Source organism: Mugil cephalus, chromosome 17, assembly GCF_022458985.1.
Source record: "Mugil cephalus isolate CIBA_MC_2020 chromosome 17, CIBA_Mcephalus_1.1, whole genome shotgun sequence".
NCBI classification, from domain to species: domain Eukaryota; kingdom Metazoa; phylum Chordata; class Actinopteri; order Mugiliformes; family Mugilidae; genus Mugil; species Mugil cephalus.
Genome location: NC_061786.1, coordinates 11,618,909 through 11,643,996, shown reverse-complemented (window position 1 = coordinate 11,643,996; position 25,088 = coordinate 11,618,909). Strand labels below are relative to the sequence as shown.

General features: G+C 42.7%; 1 protein-coding gene across 2 annotated transcripts in view; it reads left to right on the top strand.

Annotated features, from left to right (window-relative positions):
* The window catches only part of bahd1 (bromo adjacent homology domain containing 1), a 32,037-nt gene extending 9,304 nt beyond the window's left edge, over positions 1-22,733 (top strand). The window contains exons 1-7 of one of the 2 annotated variants that reach the window (XM_047610987.1): positions 1,817-2,329; positions 7,831-9,603; positions 15,801-16,207; positions 16,497-16,656; positions 16,761-16,840; positions 17,760-17,851; positions 18,153-22,733. In XM_047610987.1, coding sequence (XP_047466943.1) covers positions 7,959-9,603; positions 15,801-16,207; positions 16,497-16,656; positions 16,761-16,840; positions 17,760-17,851; positions 18,153-18,345 — 2,577 coding nt within the window. In that variant the 5' untranslated portion in view covers positions 1,817-2,329; positions 7,831-7,958 and the 3' untranslated portion in view covers positions 18,346-22,733. Of the gene's footprint in view, positions 1-1,816; positions 2,330-7,830; positions 9,604-15,800; positions 16,208-16,496; positions 16,657-16,760; positions 16,841-17,759; positions 17,852-18,152 lie in introns of those variants that run through there. The other variant, XM_047610986.1, reaches the window with a different exon arrangement.
* Positions 22,734-25,088: the final 2,355 nt, after the last annotated feature.

Genomic DNA, 25,088 nt, shown 5'->3' with positions numbered 1-25,088 from the left:
TTTACAGCTGTTAATTACACACTGTAAAGCTGATATTGACGAGGACAATCAGCATTTATCCCAATTAAGCGCGATTCTGACCACATGCTAACTTGATAGCGCTTGTGGCTTTCTAAACGGTTTCTTGTTAAAATTAAAAAAAAAAAGAAAAGATGGTGAGATTGAAGATTTCCTGTAACTTGAATGCCCGCTGAGTGAGTCCAGGAGGTGGGGGAGCATCGTTGAGAACGTGTGTCGTGACTGGTCCGTGTTTAGTCGAGAAGTGATGGAGGTAATAAATGACGAGTGTCGACGGATCACTCATAATTAGATTGAATGTATTGTTGAGAGCAGAGGATACAGTAAACGAGCCTAATTAAGAGGGATGCGTGCTTCTATTTTCTGCTGTCACTAATACATGGAATACATTACTGGGATGATCCTCCAGGGATTAATGTTATGGATGTATTACTCATTAGTGAGTTGACAGTGATCTTAATGACAATTATGTTGCTGTTGTGTTGTAAATCGACTCGTAGTGTGCTACAGACAATTCATGATAAGGATAATATTTTATTGTTTGTGTCTGGGTCTCAACTTTCTAGTTATTTTCATTACTCATCACAATACTGTTATTTTCTTAATAGATCATATTTGCAATTTGTGCTTAGAAATACCACAGGATCTGATTGCCGGTTTTATTCATACACACAATGTCTTAAAGTGAGTGTAACCTACACTTTTTCTTGCATGTGACATTTGTTGTCAGGAATGTGCATTATTCATCAGCATTGATTGGTTACTTTTTCCAATGGATTGTTATTCTTTTTGAGGATTACGTACAGGATGTCATTTGTCATTTAGATTTTCCACTTGAGGTTTAAATCACAGGCACAATATACAACAGTTTTTGTGGTGTTTTATTCACAGTGAGGTTACAAAGAGTCTGTGCTTTTTTTATGTATTTTTCTAGAATATTTAATTATGGCCTTGTTTAAAAAAAAAAAGAAGCTATACTTGATAGAGCTTTGCTGTTACTGTATATTCCTGTGATACCCATGCTTTTTCATGCTATGATTTGAAGTGACACTATATATTTTTTTATTATTTATCATAGTTTACTCAATATTCTCCCATAGAAATTAAAGTATGCCTAGTAAGTAGGATATACACTCACTTGTAAGTAGTTCATTTCGTGTTCTAGTGAAAACAAATTCTAATACAGTCCTCAATAAATCTTAGCTTCATGAAGGTTATAATCTTCAACTTGTGTTTAAAGGTGGCGATTCAACATTTATCTAGTCAAGGATGTCATTTGTGGTGCTTTTGAACTCGATTCAATTAAACTTAAAAGTGTTTCTTTTATTCAGCCCAACCCCTTGACTAAAACGGAGTTGTCAAAACAATAAAAGCATTTGTCGGCACAATACAACCGCATCTTCCAAAATTAAGTTAAACAGTTAAACACAGCCGTTCTCTCAGATATTCTAAACAAATGCTGAATAACATAACCTTTGTGACTGTAGGATTTAGTGCGGGACACTTATATTAGAATGAATTCATTTACACTAACATAGCTAATGAACTGGAAAGAGAGTGTCTCTTTTGTAATTAAAGCAAAGTGGTACAATTCTCTGTGGGATGGATTCAAAGTGTATTGATCTTAATAGTCTTTATGTTTCTGGTAGCTACACTGTATAGCGACTTGGTAGAAAATAGTAATAATCTTTGATAATTAAACTGTGTTTTACAGCCTTTATTTCTAGAATATTTCCAAATTTAATTGTTAAATGTTTCGGTGTAAGTCCAGTGTGTGTCTAATACTCCACCAGGACCTATTTTTTCTACTCCTCTCTACTTCAGTTGTGCTTTAATGTTACTTTAGAGCCAATCAGGAGCAACTTTCTTAGTAATATTCCTTAGAAGACAACTTGCATTACGAGGTTTGGTGATTTTCAGTGTTGTTTTTTCTCACTTGAGACCGCAGGCTTAGTTTTAAAAATATATATCATAAACACAAGATGCTGCCTAAAGTGTCTATTTGTTGCAGGTATGCACATGGGATTATAAAATCCACTTGAAGTGGGAAAATGTCTCCGGTTTAGTCCCTGCGGGAACACACACAGTAAGCGTGATTTCGCGTTACACAGGGATGTCCCGGTGCAACGGCGAATGTGAATGCAGGCAGCGCATGAATATTATCTCCAGCATGCCACTTCGGAAGTAGGTCACCGCTCACCGATTTGTTCACCATGTCTCCAGCTACTGTGGGCTGTTTGGTCCGCGGATCGCTCCCGATGTCCACAGCCCCGCCGAGCAGAAACTGACCGTCAGATCCAGGACGCACGGGGTGGGAGATTCTTTTCTTGGTATTTTCTTGTTGTTGTTGTTGTTGTTTTTGGGGGAGCGATCTTTATTTCCGACGGGACGCACAAGGTAATGGTGAATCGCGGCTGTGTGTGTGATTCAGTTGGAGATGATAGTGTCGGCAGAGGCAGCCTCGCTCCCAACAACTCGGCTCGTAACACGAGCTCCTAATGATATTGATATTAAGTAGCAGCTCCGAAAGCGCGATTGATCGAGGATGTTCGGATGTTTTACACTCGTTTCCCCGCGGAGGAGCTTTTTCTTTTTTTTTAATTTTTTTTTTATTTCCTTCTTACTTCTGATATCGCAGCTTGCGCTCCTGCTATGGCATGCTGTCAGATTAACACCAGCACAAGATCCAGTAGGCGAGTCTTGCTTTTTGCACAGCCTCGTTACAATACATAACGCTGCCCCTAATTGCATTTGCAGCTTAATATAATCCCGATCCATGATGGTGGGTGTGTTTGGAACTGCTGGTGGCTCAACCTGCGTGTGGGAGAGGTTGCTTGGTGGAGGATGGTTGGTGTTTGGTGGTGGTGTAGGACTGGTGAACTGCTGATTTGCTCCAGGAAAGTGGAGTTGGTGATATGCACTATCTGAAGCGCAGCACACCAGCTTAGAGCTCCTGCTTCGGGGCTTTCTTCCCCCTGGTGATGACAGCTCTACACCATGTCCTTCTTCTCAATGAGTCTGTGTGACAGCCAGGCAGGCAGCTCAGCCTCCTCCTCCTCCTCCTTCTTCTCCTCCTCTTCTCCTTCCTCTTCCTCCTCCTGCTCTGTCTGACTTTTGATGCACACACGAAGTCAGTTAATATGCCCTCAGTGGGAATGAGAGATTTAAATCCAAAATGATCCGAAAGTGGGGTTTAGGTGTCAGTTATGCTCCATTTGCTCCATATTAAATGTGAATGTCTTCCCATTTGATCTCCCGGCACGTTAAAGAATTTGCCGTTTCTCACTGAATATAAAAAGGCTACGCGCTCTTGTTAATACCGCCCCGTTTTTGGAACGTGAGAATTTAACTTTTGCACCTTTTTAATTTGAAAATTCCAAGCCGTGCGGCGCCGCTGAAAACCATAGTGACACGTTTCTGGGAAGAAAAAAAAAAAAAAGATGTGTGCATTTACAAGAACTCTGCTAATTACTTACTCTGTTCTTGTGTAAATATTTGACTCGAGTGCATTTGTTTGGTTGCTGGTTCCTGTGCAATTTACGCTCCTGCAGATTAAACTGCCCTAAAGTAAATAGTAGGAGGGGGCACTAGGCCCCTACAGCTGAACCGGGTATTACAGGTTTTCGGAAACTTAAACGTGGAAATTCAGCTATGCGGTTAAATATGTGCTCATCATACATTGTGGGAACAACTTTTTTTTGTTTCATTTGATTGGCATGTTGGAGTTAAAGGCTTTTGCAGATATCTCTTTTTATCGCTGCATGATTCGGAAATTGCTCATAATTACTCTCAATTGCTGGGGAAAAAAAAAATTGCCGGCTATGAATGATATATCCACAAACCCTAACGTTGACGGGGAATGCACTGGAGAGTTTGGAGTTTTGCTGGTGAGGTAGAGATTTCTGAAATTCCACACAATGGTTACTGGAAAACACCGTTTGTGGTTTGAACTTGTGACTAACTTAAAGATATCGCCAGACGTTCCTCAGATGTAAATGTTAGACATGATCTCATTAAATATGTGCTAATTTGCATAGGTCACCAGTTGGCAAAAGTTTAATAAAACACCCTAAATGTGTAATTTCCTTTCACTGGTCTGAAAGGAGGTGTTATGTAATCAAAATAGCCTTAAATCTTTAAATTGAAAAACAGTGTTGTCATTCATAACATTATGACCACCTTTCTAATATTGTGTAGGTCTCCCTTGTGCCTCCACAGGAGTTCTGACTCATCATTAAATGGACATGGGCCTTCTGAGGGTGTCCAACATGATGTTGTTAGTGGGAGCCTTTGGCTCTTGTGGGTTGAAGGGAAAGATCTCTATGGATCAGGTCCGGTTCAGTGAATCCCACAGATACTTGATGAGTTTAGGATCTAGTGAATTTGGAGGCCAGGTTAACACCTTGTGCTGTTTTTCACGTTTTTTGAGTTGTTCTGAAAGTGTTTAGTGTGTCAGGCTGCATCCTGCTGGGGATGGCTGCTGCCATCAATGAGTGATGCCTGGTCTTGTCCATGTGTAAGTAATATTCACACAAATGCCAGGCCTAAAGGTTTCCCAGCAAAACATTGCATCATCACATGATGTTTAATGTTATTCAATTGTCCTGTCAGTGGTTTTAATGTTGTCTGTACTTCACATGTAGTGAACACACATGAAATGCGATTGAATATACTAAAATACTAAAATGTCTTCAATTAATTAGAGTCTATATTGTTTTTAACTTAAAACTCCTTAAAATAAGATGTGCTGTCTGCTGTGTAAGTGATAACCAGTTTAAAAGAAAGCGAACTCTGCCTCTGATTGTTTCTCTTAGACACTTGTAAGTGGTTTGAAAAAAAAAGTTAAATCTCTTTATGAATGTAGTGTTTGTCACGAAAAAAAATAACAGGAACCATGTGTCTTACATGACACCAACATCTGCATCTGTATAACACACCTCTTGAAACGCGTGTCACCTGTCACATCTGCGCCGTTTAAGCTTGTCGTTTGTCAGTTCACCGACTGAAATGACATGTGTTTGGGCTCGAGCTGAGGCCGGTGGTAGGTGGTGCTTCATCGTGAAGTGACATGCGAAAACAAAAAAAAAAATGCGTAATGATAACACATGATTTGACATGGCCTATTACTCATACTCCATCTCATGGGGCTTACATTAGTCATCATCATTAAAAAACGTCACTCAGAGATACGTTCCCAGCTGCCCAGGTAATCATGTAGTGATCCCTCAGATTCATCTCCCAGATCTTTTTAATGAAATGAAGCTATGGAGATTTGTACAATTTCTTTGATACACTTACACCGGAGGGTATGTCTCAGCAAAAAAAAAAAAAAAAAGGAAAAAAATAAATACATACGTAAAAGCAATGAGGAGCAGGTATTTAATGATTAAAACATTTAGTGAGAGTAAAAACATCTGCTCTTCGTCAAGATGGAACCGTGTATTGGGTCGTCCAAAGAGATGCAAGAACCACAAAGAAACCGCGTGCGTGGGAATGTGCAGCAGCTATTGCATTATTGGCATCAGTGCAGCTTGTTTTGACTTGACTTTCTTCACAGCATGAATAAAAACATTGCTGTCAGTGCGGTCTGTTCAGAGGAGACGGTGATGCTCTTCAATGAGCTCCTGTCCTTCAACCTGTGCGCGCTTGTCTCGTTCAAATGATGCAACTTGATTTGATATCCACGTACGGAAACTCAACGTCAGGCTCCTTCTGTCCGCTTGTTATGTGGAAATTAAATTTCTCCCTCATGGATTGCATTTCACGGTTCACGGGCTCATTCTGCAGTGAGGGCTGTGGGGCCCCAGCGACGAGGCGGTTGGTTTGAGAACGTCCAGCCAGAGCTTTGTCCACTCCGCCGCCACTTACGAGAGTCACAAGACGCCTTCAGGTTTAAATGCGTAAATTCTAGCGCGGACTTGACTATACACATTGTCTGCGAAACGGAAAAAGACCTCCTGACTCTGTCTTTCCCTGGTAATTAAAGAACTTTCATTATTATACAATGGGAAGATGTCACAGCGGAAAAAAAATAGCAATTTGTTGCACACTTGGTGATAAGACGGAGTTTTGTAAATACAAGAGTGCGTAAGCAAGCTGTTAAATTAATCTGTTATTATTATGCAGAGCAAAACCAGATTCTGAGTCATAAACCCGACATCACTCTGACTTTGTCACATGGCTGAAAATGGTGAAAGATTTAAGTCAAAGGAAATAAATTGCACAGTGGCTAATAAAATATATGAAATAAATTAGGTTTTGCATCCAAAATGTATTCTGAGCCAGAAAGACGGCAACACAGATACACACTCTCCTTGACTGCCCCTGCACAGTCACCGCCTAGTTGCAATTGTAAGTGGCTCACTTGAAAAACAGGACAACAAAAATTAGATTACAGCATGATGTGCTGCTCTTTGATTCATAGAAAGCGGACAACAGCGCCGAGGTATCTTGCAGAGAGTCGTCGTATTAGCAGAGTGTTGGTGCCTGTGCAAACGTAGCCACTGTTTCCCATGCAGCCTGCTTGCAGTGCTCACAAGCCCCTGTTTGATATCAGAGAAAATCCCAGCTGCCTCTGTCATATTTACTCCAACTTAACTCGCCATTAAATGAATTTATATTTTAAACACGTTAAAACCTCCTAATTGATCATACGTGTCGGGCATTAATGGAGGCCAAACCTAAGAAATAATCATTTCTGAAAACACTGCGTGATTGAGAAAGCTCTTAAGAGTCACTTAATATAAAAATGGCCCGTGTTTACTTAGTTCCTCGAGGTCAAGTAGTGTAATTGTATTTCAGAGCTGCAGCGGGGAGGATGATCCATCTCTTTCTGCTGCACGCACGAGTGTCATTGCATAAAGGTCACTGGCAGTTGAATCATTGGGAACTCTAAAGGCCTCTCCCAAGTGCGGTGGTTTTTTTTTTTTTGTGTGTTGAGACAGCAGGAATGCGTGTGAATTACAGAGGATCACAGAGCTTGTTACTCCGAAGTTGCTGGAGATGGTTTGATGTACTCAGTAGCAGCCTGTTGACATGGAAACTGAAGAGGCTGTTGTTGTGTGACAAGTTGTGTGTTTTCTGCAACTGGTTCTTTGTGAAACAAGGATCAGTTCATGAGTCATTTGATTGTTGTACGGCTCGTTTCTGTGATGGAGATTTTTTTTTCCTTACGTTACAATGATTTTAAGCGTTTTACAGTTCCTGTGACCGTGTAGGCCTGTGGCCCAAAATTAAGTCAGTTTGGCATTGTGAATTAAATATCCAAATCCCTTCTAAACCATCAAGCATATCAAATATTTAATACATCTTCTAAAAGCCTGACCTGTTTCTGCTCTTTGTTTCTGGGTTTCGGCAGTCAGTGTGTGATTGTTTGAGTAATTAATCTGCATCCAGGGGTGGAAAATTATCATTACTGTTACAAAGGATAAGAAGGAGTTCTTTTTTTTAACGAAACCAGCATGCAGCAGCTTCAGTACATTTAATCGACATGTTACGACGGAGGTCTTGTAATGGGAGCAGATTCTAAACTGAAACAGATTTTTAACTGACCTTAATACAATATGGTCTTCAGGTTCTCAGTTTCACCTCCATCCTGTGTGTGACGTTTATTTGCATGTTAAAGAGGAGGTTTGTTGTAATGCTTGTATTCTCTGGGGAACTGGAAATTGACGGCAAACTAAGTAAACCCAGTTGTTAAATAATGCATCAGGAGATCCTGTCTGTTGCATTAAGTCACTTTCCGATGCTGTAACGGTGACGTATATGTGTAGGTTTAGCTGTAGCGTTAATGTCAGATCTTTGTCTCCTCAGAGAGTGCACGGACCCGGGTGATGACCCCTGAGGATGCTCACTAAAAGCCCTGTCTGAGCTGAAACCCACTACTGCAGGACCCTGTGGATGAAGAGGCTTTGGTGGATCTGCCCGGGGACACTGAGACCATGGTGAAAGCTCAGCGGAGCCACCCAGTAAAATGCGGGAAGCCCCAGAAGGAGGAGAGAAGCAAGGAAAAGGGGGATGGTTTGAAGAAAAGGAAAGGCGGAAAGAATGAGTTGAGAGGAAAGAAAAAGAGAGTCAAGAAAGACCTGCATCGACACAGGAGGAAGACACTGGGAATGGGCGACGGAGATGCGCTGGACTGTTGCGTCCTACTCACCCGCCTGGAAGAGAAAGGAGTTGTGGGTAAAGACAAGAATGCAGTGAAGGCTGGGAAGCAAAACAGGGTTAAAGTGAAAAAGAAGCTGTGCTCTGTTGAAAAAATGACCAAATCTGGACTCAAGAAAACTTCCACAGCCACTCAGCGAGCACTGGAACCAAAAACCAACCGATCTGACGCCTTCCTCGTGCTGCCCACATCCGTCTTTGAGCCCCGCAGGAGGAGGATGGCCTCTCTTAACGCTGAGGCTGTCAACAGCTTGCTGCTCTACAAAGAGGATTCCCTCACGGCAAACGTCACAAAGAAATGGCAGCCTTCCTGTGAAGATCCAGCTAAGGATCTCACTAAACCTGAGCACAGAGGTCATAAAACCAAAAAGGCCCCTGCGGGAGGGAAAGCGGTCCAAAAAGAAGGCCGGAAAAAACAGAAGCGGTCGGCAGCTCAGGCTGAGAGCATTGACTGGTTGAGTTTGTTTGCACCAACCCCTCGGCGTCAGGCGGGCCTCACTGCTGCAACCCTGCTCAAACTCACCAGCGCTCCGTATGGAACGAAAAGGCAAAGGAAGACAGAGTCCCAGCGTGAGAGTGGAGGAGAAGCAGCAGCGGCTGTGACTCAGGAGGGCACTAGCGATAAGGCTTTGTGTAAAGGATCGCCTCAGACCAAGAGAAGAGCGCAACCTAAACATGAGGAGCAACTAAAGCACAGAAAACCGGGCACAGAAGATCCTGTCCATTCCCAGCTGAGCTCCACTGCCCAGGGCTGCTGCAGTCTGTGCAAGTCGGGAGAGTTGGATCCAGAGTGGAAAGGTGCCACAGCGGGGCAGGAGTGTCCCAAACATTCCCTCCATTGTGACTCCTCTCTGGGATTCTCCTTAAAATCAATCAAAGAGGAGCCAGTGGAGACGGAGGTGTCCTCCTGCTACTGCTGCTCCCAAGAGAGATGTGTGGAGTACTGTCACAGACTGGCCCTCTTCCTAGAGGACAAGACCTTCAAGGAACCGGAGGATGTCTCACTGTCCGAGGTGTTCCACCACCACCACCATCACCATCACCACCATCACCACCACCATGTTCAGTCGCCCCATTCTGTAGCCCACCCGGCAGCCATAACCATCAGCCCGCACACATACACCTGCTTCCCGAGCTACTACGTCCACTTCAGCCACCCAGACAACTCCACCACTCCCATAGCGCCCCTCACGTTATGCCCAAGGAGTGGCAAGAGGCCCAAGCTTCTGCCCAGCACAGGTCCACAACCCTCAGGGATTAGCCATCCAGTGTACTGTTGCACCTCAGTGGAAGCGTGCTACGGAGAGCCCTGCAGGATAAATGGCTACTCTGCTTACACCAGTGTGATTCCAGCCATCGCCAGAGGGGGGTGCTCCTTCTGCCCCACGGACTGCACCAAATGTAACCACAGCATGAAAAGGGGTGAGTGGATGTCACATTTTTTTGTAGGTGTTCCCAACACTGAGTTAGAGTTGTTTTGGAAGATATGTGTCCTTTATGGCTTCCTTTACCATTATCACTCATTTAACAGTCGTAAGTGGTTTAAAGTTAAACAGATGTTCGTTTGGAGCACCTCTGTGACCTTGTGGTCTTATATTCTGATTCTGGTATTGATTAGAATAATCTCTCTAATGTTTCGATTCAGATCATTTCTGGTCTGTTCTTTCCTGTCCATTCTGATGAGGCGTAACATTATGACCACCTTCCTAATAGTCTGTAGGTCTCCCTACAGTTGTGACTCATCAGAGAATGTGCATGAGTCTTCTGAGGGTGTCCTGTGGTCTCTGGCAAACAGTTGTTGCTATTGGGCGGGGCGGGGGGTGGGGGACTTTGGGTCATATGGGTTGAGGAGAGGGGCCTCTGTGGATCAGGTTTGTTTGAGTCCATCCTGCAGATACTTGATCAGTTTGGAATATTGTGTATTTATTAAATGTTTTTTTTTTAGTTGTTTCTATGTGCCTGTGTCAGGCTGCGTCCTGCTGGGGGTGGCTGCTGCCATCAAGGAGTATCATTGCTATGGGGGGGGAACATCGACATGAATGAATGCCAGGTCCAAACCTTTTCCAGCAAAACATTGAATGATCACAAGATGGTTAATGTTATTTTCTTCATGTGGTGTAGTTGTTTGTACGTTAGCCTAACTGACTGTATAACAGATGGACATATGCATGGGGTCTGGAAATTGAAGCCAATACACGAGTAACTTGACTCGGAGTGCAGCACCACTGATAGCCACTAGGTGCTGGCTCTAATAGACCCCCATTCATGACCATATTAAGTCTATAATGTTAATTTTACTATATAGCTGAATTCACTTCTTTTAACCAGTGTGCTGTAGTTTCAAAATAACCCTGTAGCCGAGTAGTCGTGAGGCCTCAGTAAGGGGTATGTTTGGGTGGGGGTGTGCCTGGCTCGATTTGGCATGTTTGGACTGGAGTGATCCACCCATCGCTGCTCTCCAGCTCCTTCCTCTTGTCCAGAAAACCATTTTTCAAAACAGTAGTCCGCAAACCACTGGGTGATGTCTCCGTGGCTCCATCCACCTTTCACATAGACTCTGTGATTAGCTCTGGAAAAAATGCTTCCGTTTCACATTTTTTTAATTTTATTCTACATTTCCTTTAATGTGCATTATGCTGTTCCTTCCCCTGCCTGGTGAATATCCACATGTATCAAACTCTCCAACTGCTTTCAAGTTTCCAAATCCAAACTGAGATGACCATGACGACGTGGTTATTTAATCACGAGAGTTATAAGACAGAAATCTCCACCCAGAGCCACAGAAGGTATTAAAACATCTGCTTTCCCTCAACCTCATATATAATCTGTAGCCCCTTTAAGTACGATTTTTTTTCTAGTATTAGATGTCCATGAGCACAGTGTAGCAGAGAGATTATTTTGTATGCAGAGCCCCACTAATCCAGCTGCCAAGGCAGAACAATGTGCTGAGAATAGCTATTATATCAAGGCAGTTAAATTCTCCCTTTTTGGAATGTCACTTGAGTGGGACGTTACAAAAAAAAATATCAGATAAAGGGCAAGACCTCCTTTGTCTCGGCTTGAATGCGAGCCGCCGGACAGTGAATACGAGGCCTGTGCAGCTGAAACCTAATGAGCTCAAGTGTCACCAGTTAGTTACTGTGTTCGAGGCGGCGATGTGAACCAGAACAGGAAAACTCTTTGTGAAGTCTGCAGCATGACAAACAAACTGTGTGTGTATGTGCGTACGCGGAGGTCTGTGTATGCGTGTGTGGGCGTATGGTTAAAAACACCTGAACACAGCCTCAAAATAACAACACTAATTTCACACGAGCGCACACAGACCCACACACACAGTCACTTTCTGTGGCCCTCAGCAGCCTTATAACCAGGCCACGCTCTGAGGGCTGACGTCCCCATCTACCAGTGAACCACCTGGAAAGTTTCACATTTGTGCAAAGGAGTCGCTTTTTCACACAAGTCATTCGGAACAGAACAGGTGTAAATAATGAAAATGAAGGATGTCTGAATTTAATTTGGCTGCTTATCCTGGATGTGTTGGTTTGCTGTCGTACTGCCGTGGGTTACTAGGACACCTAAGTAGCGCAGAGCTATTGTTAATGTCATTAGCAATACCTGTGGTTTTTCCTATTATGACAACTCTGCAGAGAAAAAGGCCCACGTTCCACCCACACAGGTGTTGCCACTTTTCTCCCTGAGCAGATTCCTTCTCATTAGTGTTTGGGTCGCGTACGTATCCCGTTTGATTGACGTCCTACTCCCTCACCTGCTCATTTAGTGGCACCTCTGGAGGTGTGCGCATTTCAGGTTGCCTCCTGTGTAGAGTTTGCATGTTCTCCCAGCGCCTGCGTGGGTTCTCTCCGTCTACTCCGACTTCCTCCCGCCATCCAAAGACGTGCTCGTTAGGTTAAGTGGTGATTCTAAATTGGCCGTAGGTGTGGGTGCGAATCGTTTTCTGCGTAGGCTGGCGACCTGTCCGGGGTTGTACCCCGCCTCCCTCCCAGTGACAGCTGGGATAGACTCCAGCCTCCTCCTCCCACCCCCCCGCTCCACCTCTAGAGGACAAGCGGTTATAGAAGATGAGAATGAGAACGTTCGCTTCGGCGCCATCATTTAAAATGATGTCATTGTGTTAGACGTGTTGCGCAGCTGCATCATCTGTCCGCCGTCTTCTCTCCCTCTATCAGAGGGAGAATAATGGTGTTTACGGCGACTTATCTGTTGTTTTTAATTCAATCCTCAGTCGGACATAATATCCCAGCTGTGTGTCAGGTTGCTTTTACGTCTCCTGGCGCTAAGCTCCTCTCTTCTACAGATGCGTTTTAGGAATTGAGACATCCCTCAAGATGTTCCGCTGACATAGATTTCCAGGCAACAGTCAAGGGGAAAGAGGAAAGAGTACTAAAGGTGTCATTTTAGGTCTTCTCAGAACAGAGAGAGGCTGGAAAGAAATTCAAGGAAGGAGGAAGTGTATTTAGCAAAGTGTTGTTTTTTTCCAGCATTGTTTTGTTGTTTTGGAGGTAAAAACCCATGACGCAGAGCTTCTCGGTCATCAAGTGTATGCTGTGTGTTTCCCTGCAACTTGTTCTCTCTTCCATATGCGAAATGATGGAGTCTTAGAATGTGACTACTAGACACAACGCAGACAGACACGTTCGTTATTACTGAAAGGACAGAAAAGACACGAGGGGAGGGATAAACATTTAAAATAATCTCTGGCCCAGACGTCAGTATGACGTCCTCAGGCTGAATAATAACAGCAGTGACTGTGTGGCTGTAATGGAATGGAAAACAAAAGACATGTGGGTTAACAAGAAAATAATGAAGCTGCAAAAAATGTGTTTTTTTTTTGTTTTTTTTTATCTGCTGCTGGTGCCCTAATTCCTGTTTGTACCAGTGTTTTGTTTACCAGACGATCGGCTGCTCTGTTTCCATCAGATCAGTAAAGATTGTTGCTAATCGCTATAAAATATTGATAACGGGACATATCTGCATTAACTAGCTGAAAGCTCCTGAAGGAGTGTCTTCCCTCTGCATTTCATGAGTTCAAACATCCTCAGCGATGGTGGAGGGAGAACACTCTCCGACCCAGGGATGCAGCCGAGGAACTAGAAAATGAATGAGTAGAGAGAGCGGAATTAGTCAGATTAAAACAGAAATAAAATACTATTATTCATTTTTATTTTACGTTGGGGGTTTTTTCCCCCCCTGCTCTATGTGCCTGTAGCCCAGCCCCTCCCTCAGTCAAAAAGACACGCAGACCTGCTGTTTATAGACTTAGACAGACTTTAATGATCCATGAGGGAAATTACTTGGTCACAGTAGCTTAGTTGCACAAAGAAGTAACACTCTTAAAAAGAAAGATAAAATAAGATTAGATTTAAAATAAAATAGCAAATGAGTATTATCTAGCAAAATAAAATAAACAGAATTAGTTGGCAAAACGGTGTCCAAGGTGATCCAGTTGTTTGGCCAGTTGCTTAGCAACAGTGACAGTGGATCGTGTGGCATGCTGTTGCCTTGTCTGCTGAGGGAGGGATGTAAACTCCAACACCCAGGGGCGTGTCTCCATCCACCCGTAGAGTCCCGAAGTTGGGCGCAGACGTACTCTGGTCCATATCCACCCAGCTCTCCTTAAAACAGCACTTCTCCTGCCACACTCCCTCTGGGTCTCTTCAAGCGCACAGTCCATCAATTTTGCTGCCAAAGACCTCCCGTTCTTCCATGAGCAGACGGCACCGCCGTCTCCAGCCCGGTATCCCCAAGCGCTTCTTCTGAAGTTCAGCAGGAATCTCAGGCCTCGCTCCGGGCTGCTCAGGGGAGAATGCATGCTTATGAGTCATATGGGTTGAGGGGAGGGGCCTCCGTGGATCAGGTTTGTTCCAGTGCATCCCACAGATACTTTATCAGTTTGAGATCTAGTGAACTTGGAGGCCAGGTCGGCACCTTGTGCTTGTTCATAAACCATCTTTGTGTGTGTGGGTCAGGCTGCATCCTGCTGGAGTGTCGTGGGATGTGTGGGTCTAGGTGGGGCGGTACATGTCTAAATAAGATCCACATGAATGAATGCCAGGTCCAAATGTTTCCCAGCAGAACATTGAACTGTGACAAGATGGTCAATGTTATTTACTTGGTTTTAATGTTATGGCTGATCGGTATATGACCCAAACATAACAAAATCAGAAAAGAATACATGAACAAATACACTGCCACACTTCTAGTGAGTTATTAGTAATGATTTCATATTATTCTGTCGGTTATTCGGTCTAAAAACTCTTCATAAAATCCTACATTTAGAACCTATATAGCAATAAACATTATTTTTGGGACACTTTACAGTTAACCATTTGGATGCATGGCAGATTTTAAAGGTTTAATTATAGGCTGTGTACTAAAAATCTTAATCTCCAAAACTGGCAAATAAAGTTGGGATAAAAAGCACAATTTGTGTTTCTAAAATATAATGGAATAGAGGTATGAACTTGACGAAACCTAACAAGACCTCATGTTACTGAGGAGCGGGGTGAATAAAAGTGCTGATGAAGTTTGGATCCAGAGAGCTGAGAAATAAATTGGGCATTAATTCACATTAATGCCATCACTGCAGCTGTATCGAGGGAGTGCGCACAACATGTTCTTGTTATCTCTCGCACAGTGAGAGTGCTGGTGTTTTTTTCAGTCTCAGTTTCAGGTGTGTGTGTGTGTGTGTGTGTGTGTGTGTGTGTGTGTGACTGCTCCGTTAAAGGCTATAATTGACCTTAATTGAGGCTCTGTTTGTTTTTCCTGCTGCTTCAGCGGAACTAATAACTACTCGGTGTCTTGTCATGTCTCTATTATGTAACCTTGTTAAAGGTTGTTGATCACTGTGGCTGCTCCATTTCAGTCTGTCACTTTACTTCGTTAGGTACCTTCAAAACTTTCTTTGTCCTTTTTATAACTTCTGCTGAGAGTCCTCCCCCCTCCTGAAAATGTTGATAGTTTTTTTGGGCTTGTAGTAGAAATCGACCGATACATCAGTGGGTGCTTTCACCAATACATACACACACACACATATACACACACACATATATATATATTATTTTTTAATGTTTTTTCTCCCAACAAGATTTATAGACAGGCGCATCCACAGGCAGCCCTGTGCTGCTTGGGACGCTGAAGACCGTACAGCCCATACTTTGACTCTGACCCTAAAATCCTTTGAGTACAACAAATGTTTTTGGTTAGACTTTTGATGGAGACTTTTGTTACCATTGTGTCATTTTTATCATATATATACATATATATGGAGGGAAAATGTCCAGTATTGCTTCTAAATATCGTCTCAGAAAAATCGTCAGCACGGGTATCTGCCCTAAAAAAATATATATCTGTCGATCTCTAGCTTCTAGTTCCTCCTGAACAATAGGAACTTTTAGTGATGTACGTTAATCAGTCAGTCACATGGATATGTGCAAACAACGGAAACAAAACCAAGAGAACTGAATTCCATGCTTTGTATTTTTATTGCTTTAAAAAAATAACAAGGTACACGGTAATGTAGCTAGGGGTAGTTACCTCCAGGGAGTTCCCAGAATGGTTTGTTCCAACAGTACAATCTCACCTTTTGTGTTCTTTTTCAGACGACTACCCATCAACCCTCAACGACCACCACAGTCCCTCCTCCATCCCTGTTTGTCCCAGCCCCAGAATCGTCACTGGCTGCCCCGTTCCCAACGTGCCTCCGGCCGGCCAATCGGTGCCCCACACCCAGACTCCGCTGTCCGACCCCAGCCAACCACAGCCTCTGCTGCAGGTGGCGAAGGAGTGTCCACAGAGTGCCAAGCCGCCCAGCGGGTCAAGGTCTGGCGCACGTGGCACCGGCATCAGCTCGGCTGTCTGCCCTCTCAGCAGGGACAAGAAACAGAAGCTCGGCATTGCCAGCATCGGAGCGCAAACCGTTGCCAAGCAGCCGAAAAATGTCCGCCAAAAATCCACCAACGGCTGGAGGCCAGTTGGCCTGCCCTTTGAGAAGGAGGTTTTCTCTGTGGTACGTAGAGAAAGGCATGCTGGTGCTTTTAGTCGTGATGGTGCCACTTGTAATTAAATGTGCTGTAATTTAACTCGGCTGTCCTGAGAGAATGTAGGATCATTTATAACACCTGCTGCATTGTCACGTCAGGGCGTATTCGCCAATTTTTCCAGACTCCTAACGACGAAGGCTCAGAAGTCATTCAATACAAATCACATCCTGCAGCTTTTTACTCCACAGCCTCTCAAAGCTTATCAGTTTCTCTCTGCTAGACGAGTCAGTATTTCCTGCCGCCTGTGTTTCACAGGGAGAGGAAGCTCCGGTGCTGAGGAAGTGTTTTGAGGGAGTCCATAGGGACGGGGAGCTGATTCGGGTCAGGGACACTGTTCTGCTGAAGTCTGGACCTAGAAAAAAGTCTCTGCCTTACGTGGCCAAGGTCTCAGCTTTGTGGGAAGAGCCAGATACGGGTAGGACACTTAACTGTACACTGTGTTTACTTCCAACCACAAGAGATGCTGAACTGATGCGGTAATAACTGGCTTGAGAACTGAAGTGTTGTTTTCTTCTACAGGAGAGTTGATGATGAGTTTGTTTTGGTACTACCGTCCAGAACACACGCAGGGCCGCCAAAACCACAGCACACATTGTGAGGTAAGGAGTTGGCATGTGTCTTTCTAGTCCTTTCTACTTATATCTTATCACCTTCAGACGCACTCGTATACCCGGACATGTAAAGTATAGCTCTGGTCAGCTGTGTACCCTGCGTGTGCAGACATTAAAACCCCATCAATGATCCACACATCTACATGGGCACTGTAGTTTTTTCTATCTTAATTATGTTTTCTCACTAATTCACTAAATGGGTCTCAATTTACTCCTGCAACAAGTTCCCAAATTATTGTGCTATTTACTTTTCAAAAAAAAAAAAAAAATGCTGATGTTGGAAATTAGATGACCTTTATTTAAAGATATGTATTTATGAGCAGTTTTGAAGGTTTCCACCGGGGACCACATTAACTTTAATACAGGCAGGCTTATCTTTGGATTTGGTGGCACTAAGAAAATACTCGAGCGCAGCCTCCCTTTTAAGTGTCCCAGGGTTAAGCCCTCGGGGCTGAAACGTGTCCAAATATGAAGAGATAATTCAGCTCGTAGCTGCTGTATCAAAGGGATGACGGCACATAAAAACATTCACATGTTGAGGAACCGCTTCAGTTGTGTTTGCTTCCTGTTGTCTGTAACCTCCCAGAGGAACGAGTTCAATTCCATGTCTAGAAACAATAAACCACACGAAGTCTGTCATTTCTCGGCTGAACTAACAAACAACAAGCACATCAGAGCAGCAGTGTGAGAGCAGCAACGGGGTCTCTGCTCGGAGGAGGAAGTGAAACATCATTCGCATCTGTCTCTGTCTTTATATGTGGATGTGGGGTTGAGTTAGACTTTTTTTTTTCTTTACAGTGTAGTTGAGAGAGTATTTGAAGCTGTGCTGCTACAGGTTATAGCTGTGGTTGAGTGATATTTTCCGTTTGGCCCTAACCTGAGACTGTTTTTTTTTTTCCTTTCCCAGAATGAGATCTTTGCATCTCGTCACCAGGATGTAAACAGTGTGGCCTGTATTGAAGACAAATGCTATGTCCTAACATTGGCACAGTATTGTCGGTAAGCAAGAAAGCATTTTTCTGTCGAGTTTCTTTCTTTGAAGTACAGGTCTTTTGCTTTAAACATACGGCCGTTAAAAGACTACTTGTGAGGAAATTCTGCAGTGCTGCTTCTTGGTGATATTTTTTTTTTTTCCTTTCAAGTCCCCTACTGGATTAACCGAAAAAAAAAAAAAATGCATAATGTTTACCATAAAACGCATGCATTATTCCTGTCTTCTCAGCTTAAAGCCACAGAGAAACAATGTTACAGTTTTTTCTGAGTGATGGAGTTTGACGTCCTGTGTTTGTTTTCCGTCCAGATTTTGTGCCTTGGTAAAACGCCGTAGGGAGGGCGTAAGCGACAGCGCCGCCTCCCTTGTGGTGCCACCTATTGTTGGCAACGCCATGCCCACCCACCACTGTGTGCCCGATGACGTCGACCCAGAGCTGGTGTTTTTCTGTCGACACGTCTACGACTTTCGCTACGGACGCCTCCTCAAAAACCTGCAGTAGTATCTGACAGGCCGTGACACATTATTATGCTACAGGATGTGAGATATGTTATCCTGGATTCATCATCCACCAATATTGATTAGCTTCCCGCCGCCTCTGTGAGAGAGGACCTGGAGTCTAGGGTGAAGGATTGAGAGCTTATTTTGATTTGAAATCTGTCGTTCACACTCACATGCCATACATTTATCGAGTAAAGGTAACAGTAAACGGTCTTTATCATACGTGGCTCTCTGCCGTTGTCGCAGCTATGTGAAGAACCTGGAACGTACTCTGCTGTAGAAAATGCTACTGTAGCTCTTAGAAATGTGACATTTGATAGTTTGGCAGAGAAGCCAACATATGTACTTCTACAATCCACCTTGCAGATATCAGATACACTGATAGGACAATGAAAATGTGAGGCATGTTGTGCCACACCGATCCTTGTGTAGAGATGAGAAGCAAAGAAATTTGTTAGTGGCCGAGGAGGGTTTTTTTGTTTTGTTTTGTTTTTTTTGTCCATCTTCAGAGCACGACATGCCACGACAAGTTTTACTGAAAACCCCTTAAACACAAATCTGTGTTCGGGCACTGTTAGATGCAGTTAGACATTTTGGGAAACGTGCTTGGTTGTTTATTTGCAGAGCATTGAATGATAAGATTAAAAAAAAAAAAGTCTGTACAGTTAGTGTGACGCTACCGCCAGCTAATCAGCATAGCTTAGCATAAGAGGTCATATCCAGGCTTTGTGCTAAACTAAGCTAAGTTAACTGTTGACACATCCTATGTTTTTCCTAATCCCTATAAATAGATATCTGCATATGAATGCACTGAACCTGTAGGCAATGGACAGGATTTTGATTTATGTTTATTAATCATATTGGCGGTTGAGCGGGTTGAACCGTTGACGAAAAAGCAAACTCCCTACATTTGTCAATCAAATACATTCAACTTAACTCGGTTAAAATCTTCCCTTCGTAAACATCGTCTCTCAACTCCCAAGTCTGTTCTAAGGTCTGTCTAAGGTTGCCGTAAGGACTGTGAACAAACGACCGGTGCATGGAGCACAAAGTCTTGGCCCAGATATCTGCTGTTTTCCAGACGTTAGCTCGCTTCACAAAAAGCCCTGAAGCACTCGCCGTTGCTTCCAGATGCTTAGTCTTCAGACATTAGTCAATGAGTTCCCATTTTGTATACTTACAGAAGTGGTATCAATGTTCCTCTCTTGGAAAGCAACAAGCACATTTCCCAAATATTCAACTTTTCCTTTCATCCATATAATCCATGTAGTCGTGATTGGTCTGGAGGTTTCTGTGGTAGACCCCAAGCATAGAGTAGCTGTGAGGACAGTTCTTGATAACAAGGTGTGATTAAATCCAGTGAACTTTATTACTTCTGATCAAGTATAGTCATGGCAAACAATGAGGGAGAACTTATTGGCTTCATCTCTCATGACTTTTCTATATTCAGTGATGATTATCACACTGTAGGACAGACCTGCACTCTACAAAGAAAGCACAGTTTAGTCATTTTGGTTCCGCAGTGTCAATATGTCCAATGAGCCTAGCATTGAGGGGAGTTTTGTTATGCCAATTTTGAGGAATATTTTATTTTGTCAAAGCTGTTTGCCAGAGGTATGATTTGACTCCGGTCTCAGCTAACTGTACATTTGCATTTAAATATCTGGATGAGTATCTGTTTATGGCAGATGGCATCAGTTAGTCACCTATATTCTTGTTTCTTCACTGATGAGCTGGTGAGTAATGTATTCAGTGTAGCATTTAGATCTGTGATGATGATTCGTTCCTACGTTTGAGAAAAGATATGTATTTATTTCTGTACTGAGAAAATCTAATTTATTTTCAAATGCTAATTTTAAAGAATAGAGATTTAGATGAGTGGCTTTCATTCCTGATTAGGAAGATTCCTTCTCAGCCGCACTGTCTAAGATGAAAAGTGTGAGTCATTTGCGGTAGTATTTCTGTGTTTGAGTTTGCTTACCCAATACAAGCCTATTAACTGTCGTGTTGAGACGCTGAATTAAGCAGATTGGAGGACACGCGTGGAGTATTTGGAAGGATCTTAGATACATTTTGAAGGACGTGTGCTTGAAGATGTGACCAGTAATGCTTAACCTGAAGGACCAAAATGTACCTTGGCCTCACCCAGCTTCCCGTCATTCTCCTTTCTTCTCCTCAGACGATAAAGCTTTGCCTCGTCACCTTTAAATGCCGAATGCTTCGATGTTTACCGTACCTTACCATTAGCCTGTGCCCTTGATCTTGCTGCCTTATAGAACATTCCCAGCCTTTCATTTAGAAACGCGTACTGATCCCAGTCTGGGGCTGTGAATCTTGTAAGCGAGCTGACCTTGATTCCTAAACGCTTGAGATGCATTTCAGTGTGATCTTAATATGACCTGAACACTTTGAGTTTGACAGGTTTGAGTTATATAAGAGATTTGTAGAATCAAGACACACAACAAGCGAAGACTGTTGAAAGGATAGATTGATGTTTTGTGTAATGCAGTGCTTTGCATCTTTGCAGAGCGTTACATGAGAGGGTTCATACCGATCTGACATCAGTATGCTAAATGTAACAGCTAGTTAGCTTAGCTTAGCTCAGCATAAAATTTGAAGCAGCATGAAATAGGAAAGGGGAATGAAATCCACCTCTAATAATCACAAAAAAAATACTTATATTTTGTTGTTTAATCTATAAAAATCTATGTTAGCTTGAAGATGAGCTAAGCATATAGCGTCACACTTGACACACATATATTGAATATCCTCTCATGTAATTGTCCAGAAAGAAATGTTTATGCTGTCTTCAAATGGAGATCATGACACGGGAAGTCGTGTTCAAGTAACGTCAGCCATAGTTCTTGAGAACACTGATGCTTCGCCGATGTTAACCCGTGTAAGCCACCAAGCCTAACAGTTTAGCATTTTAGCCAAACAAAGTTCTAATATCAACATTTTTTCTGCAAATCTCCATACAAATGAATTACACAATATTGACTTGCTAGCCAACTCCGTCATTTTTAACAACAGCAAAAAAGTTCCAATTTGTGAACTGTGACCCCCAAACTTTCGTTCATGTGGCCTTTTGTCATTAACACGGGAGACCCCATTTGAAGGCAGCAGCATTCCCAAAATGTCAATCACATCCTTTTAGTTTATAGTTTTATCCTGGAATAACAGAAACTGTGGTTATCTTAATTTATGTCCGTTGCAATGAATATGACTTGCAACAAGTTTTCACAAAATGTCAAGGGAAACTTTTGTGAACCACTTAATCATAATCCAGCTCTCTGCTGTCAGTCTGAATGTTCATTATGTTCCAGACAATATACAGATAAAGACTCGGCTCCTTAGTTATCTTAGCGTAACACGACAGTACGAGTCTAGGATTTGGGGGAGAAATTCTGACTGATGAAACCTACTTAGAATAACAGAACAACATATAGTGTAGGTGTTTAAATACCACTGAAATGTCATGAGCTGACCACAGCCACTGTTTTACATGAAGACGGAAACTACATACTATTTACACCCACAGGGGAGCGGTATTTGATAGTCAAAAGATAGATTTTGGGTGTAGTGTCACTTAAAAAAAGCCCACATCCGTCTACTTCTGCTCAACTCCCCTCAGTAAAGTCAATTAATTTTGTGTGTTCATTCAGAAAATATAGTTTGATTAATGAATATTTGACTTCTACAAGCTAAAAAGGAAAGAACATGCCCTGCCATTTCAATCTGCATGTTTCTGTAAGACAAACATCTTGATCTAAAAGGTGGCAACGTGTATTAACTGACTGAAATATTTTCTTAAATAATCACAGTTGGCATATATGTAGTAAATTCAACATGCTGTAGCAAAACTATAAAAAGAAGATTTGGTTTGATTTGCAGTTTAAAGTCCCCCCTCTGGAGAAGCGCACACAGTACATATCATGGCCTTAGGAATCACTCAGAAAACTAATTATGTTTAATCAAGGTGTGTGATACTTATGTCTTAATTGGTCCTCCGTGCCTGTTCCCCATTAACCCATTTATATTCCAAGAGTTCTCCGCGCTGAGAAGTAGCTCCTGTCGTTTTTTTCCGTACCTTCCAAATGCCTTTCATTTTTGTCAGATAAGGTCTGATCTTTAATCACCACAAAGAAATGTTTGCACCAAAAAGAGAGACGGAGAGGGAAGGAGGGTGTTGAAAAATGAATTTAGTTTCATTCCCAGGTGTCCAAAAACCTGAACTTTGGTTCTTCTTTTGTGAGTTTATGTTCATATTCTTTGCATGGCTTTTTTGGAAATATTAATCACAGCACAGATTATTTGTATGGTTTCAAATGAACCTCTGTAATATAAGAAAAGTATTTAATTGTAATAAATAATATATGAGTTTGAAAACGATTGTGAGATTATTATTTTGCAGTGCAGTTTTTACACTTAGATGTAGATAGATGCAGTAACAATGTAGTAACAGTTGTTGCCCACACGGGGGCTCACTCGGACAATGCATTTTTATCTTTATTATATCTTATATCAAATACAGTGACCACAGAGATCAGAGCACTGTAAATGCTTTCAAAGATTAATCTTGATATTAATGTGTAACAGTGAGGACAAAACAACAATCCAGTCCTCATGCACCTTTCATCTGATCATTCAGCTATATTTTTACTGTCTTATTTGTTTCTCTCCTCAGCACTTATTGCGTTTGGATTTAAACCGTAAAACACCAACTAAAGTAACGTCTTCCCTACATAAATCACTGTTTGCTTTACCTTTATTGCCAAAATCCTTTTGCTTTTTGTTCAACTTTTCTTAATTCGTTCCCTTCTCTCCACCTGAACGGGATACAGTCCCATTCATCTGTAGATTATGATGGGAAAGACATGAGTGGGAGCATCTCAAAAGCAGACACGGGGAGACATATATCATTTAACTTCAATAATCAGCTGCCTTATGAATATTTATGATGCTTCTGGCACTACTCAATCAGCTTCTGAGGACCTGAATGCCATGAGCAGGTAAATCATTTGCATCTGTAACAGTGAGCATGTGTGTGATAAGAGTCAGGAAGCTCAGCTGCCTCTATTCATGGCTTATTTAGTGTGATTGCATGTCTGTGTGCATCGTCATCACACAGGCTTCAGTCTACAAGTCTGGTGTGCAGTATTAATGATGCCGTGACAGTACCACTGTCAGTACAGGAACCAGGGAGTACAAACTGCATACCAAGGAATACTTCTGCAGCTGCACGGAAGGAAGATCATGTCAGCAGTGGATATACACCGACCGGGCATAACGTTATGACCACTGACAGGTGAAGTGAATAACATTGATTATCTCTTCAACATGTCATGTCATGATGACCCCCGTCCATTGCAGAAAGCACCAACAATGAGCACTTGAGAATCAAAACTGAATGACGGAGCAATGGAAGAAAGTAGCATGGTCTGATGAATGACATTTTCTTATTTTCTTTTACATCACGTGGATGGCCAGCTGCAGGTGCCTTGCTTACCAGAGAAGCACATGAAATCAGGAGGCACTATAGGAAGAAGGCAAGCCAGCAGAGGCAGTGTGATGCCTTTGGTGATGTTCTTCTGGGAAATGTTTAGGTCCTGTCATTCATGTGGATGACCTATCACCTACCTAAGCATTATTGTAGACCACGTAGATCCTTTCATGGAAACATTACAGGATAATGTGCCCTGCCTTAAAGCAAAAATGTTTGATTCGCAGCTCTGGGGAAGAAACGGTCTCAGTGCGTTTACATGCACGTGAAGAAAACGAATTACTGCCTTAATCAGACTATAACAGGAGAACAGGAGTTCTCAGTATCCCATTGAGACACCCAGATAATGCGATTGGAAACGATGTTTTCAATCGGATAATGCGTGTGCGCATGCTCCACAACCACTGCGTTGTCGTGTGACCCCGGAACAAAAACGTCCAAGAAAGCCGGTCGCAGAAGAAGAAGAAGAGAAACGGAGCCGTCTGAGGGATAGCGCGGATCTTACCTGCACCAGAAGTAGCACGAACGTTACGTACGAGATCAAAAAATGTAGTATTATCCATCTGGTTGTTGTTTAAAATGCTGGCCTGCCGCATGAACGACTCTTGTTTATTATATCACGTAATAGGTCAATCAGAAATCGGGCCGTATTAACATGGTATTAACCCGCTGAAAAGACACGTATCGCCACCTAGTGTGCAAGAGGAGAACAGTTATCCGATTTTCTTGCACTGCATGTAAACTGGGACAAGGACTGTAGTGAGAAAGTCGAATTTTGAGCATAGCTCGATTAAGCTCTGCATGTTCTTTTATTTCGGAACCTTTACCATGAAGGGAGACATACAGGCAGTTCATGGACTGAGTGGGTGGGATCTGCACACAGTCACACCAAGACAGACGATGAGTTCTATTTTGGTCCTGTAGAAGTCTGTGAACAATGGATGGAAAAGCTTCATTCAGCTTCCTGAGGAAGAAGAGTCACCGTTGGGCCTTCTGTGTTCACAGACCAGGTCAGGTCAGAGGCGATGTGGATGATGATGTGATGATCTATAGAGGCATCACCTTGCAACTTACTGGATTTAAAGGGATATGCCACCTTTATGTGAAATTGTCCTAATCCAGCAGCGCAGCTGTTAGCTTTAGCATGGGGGCTGTAATGTAGAGTTGCCAATTAGCCAGTCGTTTGCAAAAGTGATAATCACAATCATTTTAACATTTCATTCTTGTGACGCAGCCCCTGA